The sequence below is a fragment of the Carassius carassius genome, chromosome 4 (genome assembly GCF_963082965.1).
Source record: "Carassius carassius chromosome 4, fCarCar2.1, whole genome shotgun sequence".
In the NCBI taxonomy this organism is placed as follows: domain Eukaryota; kingdom Metazoa; phylum Chordata; class Actinopteri; order Cypriniformes; family Cyprinidae; genus Carassius; species Carassius carassius.
This window is the reverse complement of record NC_081758.1, coordinates 21,949,337-21,959,735: the sequence shown is the minus strand read 5'-3', so window position 1 is coordinate 21,959,735 and position 10,399 is coordinate 21,949,337. Positions and strand designations below refer to the sequence as shown.

The 10,399-nt window shown below is 38.8% G+C and overlaps 1 protein-coding gene across 3 annotated transcripts in view; it reads right to left on the bottom strand.

Moving 5' to 3' along the window:
- The window catches only part of LOC132139502 (PDZ domain-containing protein 2-like), a 69,866-nt gene that overhangs the window by 7,216 nt on the left and 52,251 nt on the right, over positions 1 to 10,399 (bottom strand). For all 3 annotated transcript variants that reach the window (XM_059547898.1, XM_059547900.1, XM_059547901.1), the window contains 13 exons: positions 9,934 to 10,033; positions 9,544 to 9,692; positions 8,705 to 8,824; positions 8,335 to 8,449; positions 8,101 to 8,174; positions 7,689 to 7,905; positions 6,429 to 6,546; positions 4,837 to 4,969; positions 3,732 to 3,804; positions 3,383 to 3,486; positions 2,664 to 2,826; positions 1,720 to 2,570; positions 905 to 1,049 (listed from right to left, as the gene is read on the bottom strand). In XM_059547898.1, the coding sequence (XP_059403881.1) occupies positions 905 to 1,049; positions 1,720 to 2,570; positions 2,664 to 2,826; positions 3,383 to 3,486; positions 3,732 to 3,804; positions 4,837 to 4,969; positions 6,429 to 6,546; positions 7,689 to 7,905; positions 8,101 to 8,174; positions 8,335 to 8,449; positions 8,705 to 8,824; positions 9,544 to 9,692; positions 9,934 to 10,033 (2,362 nt within the window). The remainder of the gene's footprint in view (positions 1 to 904; positions 1,050 to 1,719; positions 2,571 to 2,663; positions 2,827 to 3,382; positions 3,487 to 3,731; positions 3,805 to 4,836; positions 4,970 to 6,428; positions 6,547 to 7,688; positions 7,906 to 8,100; positions 8,175 to 8,334; positions 8,450 to 8,704; positions 8,825 to 9,543; positions 9,693 to 9,933; positions 10,034 to 10,399) is intronic.

Here is a 10,399-nt window from a genome sequence, read left to right as displayed (position 1 = left end):
TTGTGTGGTTCCGAACCCCTTATTTTCTTTCTTCCAAAGAACAAAAAAATGTGTGGAAAAATTTCCTTTCAATTACAATGAACAGAGACAACATGGCTGCAAAAGCATCACAGAAGCAGTCCATAAGACGTGTACTATTAGAAGCTACTTCTTTCATGACAGAAGTCATATTCAACCAGTTTTACGGTGCTGTTACAGTGAATTTATCTTCTGTTTTTAAGAAACATCAGTCACCATTCCTTGTAACTGCATGGAAAAGAGTGAGTCTTCAAAATTTCTCCTTGTGTGTTCCACCGAAGAAATAAAATCATACGGGTTTGGGACAAAATAAGTGAAGGTAAATGATGAGTTTTCTTTTTGGGGTGAACTGTCCCTTTGAAAGGGATCATCCTTCTTTTGGAACATATGTGACCCTGGACCACAAATCCAGACTTAAGTCACTGGGGTATATTTTTAGCAATAGCCAAAAAAAAGTTGTAGGGGTCAAAATTTGTAAAGATCATGTTCCATGAAGATATTTTGTAAATTTCCTACCGTAAATATATAAAAACTTAATTTTTTATTAGTATGCATTGCATTGCTAAGAACTTCATTTGGACAACTTTAAAGGCAATTTTCTCAGTATTTTGCACTCTCAGATTCCAGATTTTCAAATAGGTTTATCTCGGCCAAATATTGTCCGATCCTAATAAACCATACATCAGTGGAAAGCTTATATTTTTTTAGCTTTCAGATGAAGTATAAATCTCAATTTTGAAATTTTTTCACTTAAGACTAGTTTTGTGGTCCAGGGTCACATTTAAATGAGCAGACATAAATGGGGAAAAAAACACCAAAGCTATTATGGACTTATCATTGGTTAACTTCAGTAAGCAATAGATAGAGGATGCTGACTGCAACTCACCTGAGACTGGCTTCTTAATCTCGAAGTTCAACGTGATTGGCAGGTTGTGCATGAGGTCACAGATCTCCTGATAGGTGGATGTAAACACAGGGGTGTCACCAATTGTTACAATCTCATCACCCACGCTCATCTTCCCTGAGGCTTCCTGAAGGAACAGACATGAAAGATTTATTCTGTAAATATGTCATTCATGCCTCTAAGCACAACCAGCTATCCGACACCAACTATCATCTGAACAGTGAGGATGGAAATCGTAAAGAATTGAACAATTCTGCACCTTAACAAGTCCATTAACAATTTTTTTTAGAATGGAAATAAATACATAATTAAATGTATACATTTTACCTTCCAAATGATGAGATCATTTAAAAAATAAATAATTACAAAAGGTCTGTTATAGAAATATAATGACTCTTCTGTTTAGAGGTGGCATGAATGCAACTCAATAACTGGTCTTAACAATAAATCAAAGACTTGTTTGTTTAGAAACCAGACTACACTGGTTACATAATGTTTTTATTTAACAAAAAAAAAATGCTCATGACAGTCGATCATTTAGCAATTTTGCTGTTTTGGGCTGTGGATTCAGTAGTCATGTTTTGGCACAAGTGAATCAGAAGGGCAGGAAACTCTGGCAGAGTATTTTAGTATGATATTCTGTTTGCATTGGTGGAAGAATGAACATTTTAGAACTATCAACAGAACCCGATATCTTTTAACTTGGTCAATTTCTTTCAAAAAGACTCTTTCTTGTAAACAGCCTAAGTTCAACGTTAAAACTCATTAATCTAAATAATTCACAATTTCCAACCTACCCTTTCTGCCACACCTCCTGGCCTCAGCCCTGTGATCAGCACCTTGAGTGGAGTGGACTTAATCTCCAGATCCAAACCAAAAGACTCTGACTCACTACGCTGGAGCACTATTTTCTCAATAGTGCAGACCCCTGCTAACTCACTGAAATCCCCCTTCTTGCAGTGCAGCATCCTGCAGGGCGGCCGCGTGCTGTTCTGTGTAACCTGGGCAGTGGTTGCTGGGAGTAAAGTTGGTTCTTCGCCCTTGGCTCTTTGTGGAGGGTTGGGGCACTCGATGCTCATCATGCTCTTGACACGAGTCACGGCTTTGTGCTCCAGCTTGGGTGAGCGTTTGACCTCCTGCCCTTCGTGATGGGGCTCTTTTTTATCACCAAGGTTTGGTCCTCCAGCTTCCTCCATACAGCGAATGGGAGCGAAGGGAGATTCGGCACCAGCCGGGCCATTAGGTCCTTCCTCAGATTCGAGCGAGCTTCCGTAGAGCGGAGTGGCCGGCTCACTGCCAGTCTGCCTGTGGCTCTCACTGCTATCCTGGCTTTCATCATCAACCTCGAGAGATGATGTGGCTATTACAATACCAGAGTCTTCCTCTTGGTGCTGGTTGTGGTCGCCATCCGAGACCGCGCGGAGAAGGCGACGGAAGGGGCCAATGTCAGTCTCGTCATCACTAGGCTCATCCTCATAGCAGATGACCCGACGCTGAAGAAGAAGTGGGCTCCGTACAGAACTCGGGCTGCTTCCCACGCTGGCCTGCTGGTGCATGTCAGCAGTGTGACCAGCCCATCCAGAGGCTTTACAACATTCTGTTGTTGTGGGACTACTGTCTGAACCTCTATAGGAGCAGTCCCGATAGACTGTTACCATAAAAGGACAGAAAAACACACACTCTAGTGACAAACTGTAACTCATTTTTTATCAACATGACACTTTAGATTCAGTAATGTTACCATGAGGCTGAGGTGGTGCTGATTCCTCCATAGACGTATTACAGCTCCTGCTACTGTGATCACTGGATCCCATCGCTATGGTCTCAGAGAAGGAAGACTGGCTGGCTACTTCTTGAACTGAGAAATACTGAGAGAGCTCTGCCTCTGAACTCAACGAGCCTTGCTGCAGGGTCAGATTAAAACACAAAATTCAAACCTGAATATCAACACTAAGTAGTGTGCATACAATGGCCTCGAAAGTATTGGGACTAACCCTAACCCTAACCAAAACCAAGTAGCTTCTGCAAACAAATCATGCTAGATTTTTCAGAACTAACCTACATTTTTCCTTTTTACCTTTCTGGGCCATTTGAAATTATTTTGACCACCTAAAGGTTATTTTTAGTGTATGTAAGAAGTCGGTTGTCTTAATTTTGGACAATATATCTTGCTTTATCAATTGAAATATAGCAAAAAGAAAACGTTTTTGTAAACGGTTTGCTTGAAAAGTGTGTTTTTGCTTTATGTCTTTAAAATAAATACCTCTCAGTTTGGTATTTTGTTATTTAATGCAAAGTCCTTCATTTTCATCACATCTTCAGTGACTTAAGTATCTGAATACTTGTTTCATTGTACCTAAAACTCAATACAAATCTAGGAATGTTTTATGGATTTGATTAATTCTAAGTCTATTTTCTCATGTAAGTTGAGTCCTCTGTAGACTAAAGCTTGTAGTTTACCCTGCTGGCTGGCTCTAGGAATCTCTTCATGGTCCAGCTGAGAGCAGGATTACCCTCAGCCTCCTTGGCTTTAACAGTGGGAGATGGACTCTTGGACGGCAGGCCTGTGAAAGAGCAAAGAAATGTATGCTGTATTTCTTGCTGAGGCACAAATCACTGATTTCAGAGACTACTGCATCAGAATTTCAAAACAGTATTTGAAAACTAAATCAAAGCCAAACCAGAGCTTTTCAGAATGTAACTAATATTAGTTTTTATTGTTTTTAAACTATACCCTGTGGCTTTTAAAGCCATGAGAAGCATAATAACAAGTGGCCACAGTCAGACCAGAACAGAACAGGCACTTTACCGAGTGTGTGGGAAGAATGACTATCTCTGTGAGTGGAGCGAGCGATCACTTCATCCATCTCCTGTTCAGACACCTTCGAGTGAGAGATGATGATACAAATCACTCAGCCACTGAATCTCACTGACCATGGAAAAACATTGCTACAACCTAAGCATAAGTCTTCATTAAATATCAAGTATCATATCTTGATCCAGTGTTTACTTTAAAATGAGGCAAGTGACAAAAATAATTCCTGACCACCAGGTGGCACTGTCATTTAAGCAGAATAAGATGCTTCATAATTCTGCTTTATTCAACTTTAAATGTAACCTCATATAACCATTTTTATGCCCATACCAGCCTTACCTTACTATCAGAGATGTATTTTATTTATTAAAACAATAAATTATTTTAAATTATCATGATTTCAGACATCAAATTCAAATATTCAACGACAAAAACATTAAGAAATGTGTGATTCTGTTTTTGCCATTTTACATTAAAGAACTCTGATGACATTTATATACACACACATATATATAATTATATGTCAGGTGCTGATTTAAGCAATTAATAACCCTTTAATAAAGGCTTCCGACCTTCTGTCACCTGGTAAGTGTTAAGCTAGTCCTAACACAGCTCTGCTCACGGCACATTAGCATTGGCTCTCATTTCTCAGTCTGAGTGAACAGTCAGCATAATCTAACCACCAAAATCTCACGCTGTACCCCACCCCAGTGCAAATTTCTCAACATCTCGATTCGTTAGGTGGATGGAAACTAGGCTGTGCTAACAGAAGGGGGAGAGGAATGTTGTGTACTTTTTGGTCGGGCTTCAATGATTCATGCTAGGAGCAAATTACTATTTAACAGGTGGATGGTGCTTCTGTTAAATTAATACCAGGTTCTAAAACTAGGGGGCATTTACATTATTAATATTTCTATGGACATCAAAATATTCCAAGTATTTTATTTTCATTGAGCAATGATCCGACAAAAGTTGCACCCTCTGAACTAAACTATTAACTACCATAGATTCTCAATTGTCAAAGAGATGATAGTTTGTAAATACTTCATCTGAGGCTAAATAAGATAGCATGGTGGGGTTCCATGTGTTTGGCTCTTACTTTGGGGTTTGGATGTCGGCTGATGATGAGGCTGACTGGGCCGGGTCCACATTCACTCAGGATAGCATAGGCTTCACTCAACGCTGCGTGTCTCAGGCTCACAGAGTCCACCTCCAGGAGCTGGTCTCCTCGACTGATACACACACACACACACACACACACACACACACAAGTCATATAATCAAGAATTCGATAAAAACTGAACACTAAAAAAAAAATTCATAATAAAGGTAAGAAATGTTTCTTGAGCAGCAAATCACAAAATTATGATGATTTCTAAAGGATCAGGTGACACTGAAGACTGGAGTAATGGCTGGTGAAAATTAATCTTTGCCATAACAGGAAAAGATTACATTTTAAAATATAACAAAATACAAAAAGTTATTTTAAACTGTAACAATATTTCACAATATTACTGTATTTTGGATCAAATAAATACAAATACTTTTCAAAACATTAAAAAATCTTACCAACCACAAACTTTTGAAAGATAGTGTAAATGGGCAAATTTAACATTCATGCTTTCAGCATGGATTTAAATACTGATAACGCTGCAGGACATCTGATATTTTCTGGAAGCTGCTTCCAGCTGTGGGTGGCATAATAACTTAACGCGGTCTTGCCATGCTTGGAGTGAACGTACATATTTTTAGCCTACTCAATCCTAATGATTTAAGAGATTTATTAGGTTTATATATATTCAACAAGCACATCCAAAATATATTTAGGTTCTAGACCAATGAACGATAGCGTTTAATATATATGATATGATAACGGGGATTACCATTGATGCATGCAGTTAAAGGTATTTTAAATGTCAACCCAGTCACATTTGTTGTAAAAAATAAATAAATAAGAAATGTCTGAAAGTGTATAATAGCATATCTTTTTCTTCAGACAGCTGCAACCACTTTCACAACTAGATCCAACATTCAGGACCTCAGTCTCCTGCCGTAGAGACCCCATTCAGGGGTTTCTGGCTCTTACCGCACATTCTTTTTCAGTCTGTGATGTGTTTTATCCAAAAAGGAGCGACGACACACAAACTCCAGCAAATCACAAACACAAATGCAAAAAACTAAGAACAAATGAGGTTTACTGGAAGTTTTATACACTCCAAAAATGATCTGCTACAAACAAGTGGACAGAGATAGACACATTGTGCGCTCTGCAGGGAAAATGAAGATCTATGTGATTGTTCTCCCTAGTGGGGTCTTATTCCTGAAGCTCCCTTCCTTAATCAACTGTAAGAATTTAAGATGATTGCTCAAAGGGCTCCAATGTCTGCCAAGTTGGACAAACCAGCACCATCCACTCTTAACTACGTTAAGAAAAAATTCTTATAAATGTATTGTCCATTTTTTTTTTTTTATTAAGAAATATGCAATAATGTGGGGTTTATTTTAGAGGTGCACCTAAACTAAAGGCAAAATTGCTTTGAGCCATTTCTTTCCTCTGATTAACCACTGAAAAACTGACAAACTTAAACTTGAATAAGATATATTGAATTTTTATTTTCCACTCAGCAACTGTATTTGTGATATGTAAATCTACATGGGATCCACATGACCACTATATAACCAAAGGTCTACCTGAGCCTGCTATCCATTTTTGCAACAGATCCTGGTGCCAAGCTGTGGATGTAGATCCCAGGTGTACTGTTTTCCAGTGTTAGACAACAGGCACCGACACCCAGCCCCACACCTGGCTCTGAAACACACACAGAAACAGCACTGCTGAGATTTGTGTCCTCTATTTATCTGGTTAAAGGGATTTTAAATATTCTGTCATCACAGATGTGAAACTTTTATTAGTTCATTAGATAGATTCAACAACTGCTGAGGTGAAATTTCCTACTGAACCTAAGGGAAATCAAGCCCAGAGTCTTTGATTTAAAAGACTTACGTATTTGTAATTTAAATATGCATAGACACTGCAATAATAACCTTCATGTCAAAGAAGTACGTGGTGTCCCTGAACTGAAGACGTTAACTGAACAAAGACGTCTCTAAAAATTACAGTAAAAAAAAAAGTAATATTGAGAAATATTATTACAATTTAGAATAATATCATATATTTTATAATAGAATAGAATGGTATAATATATTTTAAAATGTAATTTAAAACAGTGAAAAGTATTTTTTCCCGGATTCCTTGAAGAATACACAGATCAGAACAACAGCCTTTGAAAATGAAAATCATCTGTAACATCATAAGTGTCTTCACTTTCACTTTTGATCAATTGAATGTGTCCTTGCTGAAAAAAAGTATTAATTTATTTAAGAGTATTAAAGGAGCATTGCGTAGGTTCTGAAATTTCTAACCATTACTGACACCAGTGGCCGTTAGAGGAACTGCAGCCAGTCTCATGCTCGTTCCCAGTGAGCACGCTCTTTTTTTTTTTTTTTTTTTTTTTTTTCTTACGAGGAGTGTCCGTGGGTGTCTGAATTGTGCTGGAGGCTGGTCGCTTCTTTCCATCCCCAGAGTCCATTTGAAAACACTATTGCCCACACAGTTGTAAGCCCAAGTAGACGAGAATGCGCATGACGTCACATTTTGTGAATTTTCGCGCCAATTCGGGCCCGACTCCTCCACACACAATTGAGCCTACAGGCCGATAGAGGCAACCGTGGTGGACAGTCGAGGTGTCATTCTTTTTTTTACATCATGGTTGGCTCATACATGTACAAATGAAAACTCTATCTTAAAGATTTTCTTTAAGTAAAAACCTCCACATAGCTTCTTTAAGTAGTAATAAAAATAAAAACAACTTATTGAGACCAAACTTTTAAATGTTAGTGTACCTCTCTGCAACTCACTGTGTTTGTTTTATCAAAACGCCATGATTGTACCTTTGTTCAGTGTAACCTCCATGATAATTCGATCTTTGGGACCAGGACCTTTACGAGAGTCCCCATCTTCAAAGCTAGCAGGGACTGGAGTCCCACCACTGGCATTTGAGTTTGGAGAGTTGGATCTGCTGAGCAGGGTGGGCGTGGGACAGGGTGTAAGACTTGGGCTTCTCAGACGGGTCCGTACTGTTAGGGTAACTACTCCCTTCTTCAGTTGCTGAAAAGAGGAAAAACTTTGTCCATTAGATGCTGAATGGGACGAACACCTAAGAATTTTTAAGAATTTATTTTCTTCCAGAAACTTTAAAAATAATTCAAAGAAATGTGCCTGAGATTTACAGTCCAGAGTTCATTCTTTTCGGAGGTTTAATGCACCACTGCAGGTGTTTCAGCGGGTGACTGAGCAGTTTACCTTGAAAGTCTGAATGGCCTGCTGGTGTGTGAGGCCTTGGAGAGACTCTCCATTCACCTCTAATATCTCATCACCTGAAAGGTGCAAAAAAGAATCCTTCACCAGAGAAACAGCTCAAGATAAAAGTCAAAGACAATGAAAGCTCAAGCTATGTGGATGAAGTCCAACTACTTTAATGACAACTCTTCCAAATACATTAGAGCTACTGTATCATGATCAGGAGTGTCCATCTACCTTCTTTCAGCCTCCCGTCTGCTGCAGCTGCTCCATTGGAGAAAATAGTTTTGACGAATATACCCATCCTCCCCCGGGCTGAATCCTGCCCACCAACAATGCTGAAGCCGAGACCCTAGACACATTCAACGACACATCACTGTGAGCCTAAATTTACAATAGCGCAGGTGGTGATGTGTCTGGTATACAGATATAGAAGTTTCATTGCCCACTTCTATATCCCTTTCATTACAATATGATTCAGAGAGTGAATCACCCCAAAATAAACAAAAACCAACAAGATCAAAGCAGTTTTTTTTATTCAAAATGCTATATATGTGAAACCTCATGGTGACAGCATGTATTGTGATGGGTGCAGGGCCTCCCTCACCTTGCCCTGTCCTTTCATCAGGACAATGTTGGAGATTATAGATGGCTGTGCCAGTCGCCATGGAGATTCCACATGAACAGTGCTCAGGGAACGAGCCGATTTCTTCACAATTTGATATTCCTGAAGAGGATGATAAAAGAGGTTATGAATAAACAATAAGTTCATAAAATAAGCATTGTGTTTAACTGTGAGTCGTCATACATTTGAAATGCTTTGTAAATGTTTTACCTCATTTGTAAGTCACTTTAAAAGCAACAGCTGAGAGCAAGTCAATGTAAATGCTATTGTGCTAATGTCATTGTGAAGAAAAAGCCAACAAATTGAGACTATTACATTACACATAACATACTATATTTAGGCTTATCGCAGAATCTGGAATGCTTGATTTTGATTGGTCAATAGTAGCATTCATATTTTATTAAATAATGATGCTGTTTATTTATTGATGACCTGTTTATTTGACAGTTGCCCCTGGAAACTGATTTCCTATATAGTTTTTTATCCTTACATAATATATGAAATTATATATTTACACAGTCTTTCAGGGTATATTTTAGCTAAAATGACTGTACTTTATGCCTTACTTGTGCGAAGGCTTATACTTGAAATATGACAAAAAATGAAGGTCTGGGGTAAGAATTAAACTATTCAAACATCTTAAAATTAACTTTTGAAGAGCACTGTAATTGGCACAGTTAAGAGAAACCTAGGAAAAGCCAAGTCTGGGCCACATGATGATTCTTGTTTTGGGCCATTGTAACAGAAGGAACTGGAACCAGGCCTCAAGTTATACCGAATAAGGCAAAAAAGAAAAGGAATGAGCTGAATGCTGCAGCAACCTGTCGGAGCCCAACTGAATCCAGCTGCTGTGGGAGGGAGTGTTTGCGTCCTCCTCGTGCTGGCTTTTCTGCAGCGTCACTTCCCGTATCCCCATTTTCTACGATAAGCTCATCGTCTTCACCAACAGACTCCAAGTGGCTTCCTCCACCTGCTCATAATGACATCATCAAGACATTAACTTCAAATGTTAGGATGAAACTGATCTCCATATGTCTGAATGTCTCAAAAATAAATGAACTAAGTAAACAATTTCAGTACACTCTGATCTTTTGAAAGAATCTATCATAAAGAACTGGTGTATTCACTCTTGGCCATAATAGAGCTTAATCTCATTACGACATTGTCATGCTCAGCAGTGTTGTGACTTGATACAACCGGACATGTTCGACCTTGGGATCTGCTGCAGAACTTCATTGTTGTGGGGCTTCGGCAACATCCCTTGTGACCCTCAATCCTGCCAAGTTCCTCCAGTCTGTCAAGATCTGTAAACTGGAAGACAGGAGGCAGAGGGATTTAGGGAACATGCCTTGAACATAGAGAGACAGAAAATATCAGACTAAATGAGAAACACTGGGGAAAGCAAATGGAGTAAACATTCCTGTTTCCTGTGACACTTCTTCTTAAAAATGTAAGCCATGAACATTTGTTTGCCCTTGACTGTGCAGGAGTATAGGGAATGCTGCACACTCATGCTGGTCAACGCTTTCATATTTCACACATTGAGATCAAATTTCATGTGTAAATGAAAGCCAATGTTTTCCTGGAGACTTCTTGGAGGTGTGGAATGGAAATGTGTCATGTGCTTAATATACACTCACCTAAAGGATTATTAGGAACACCATACTATTACTGTGT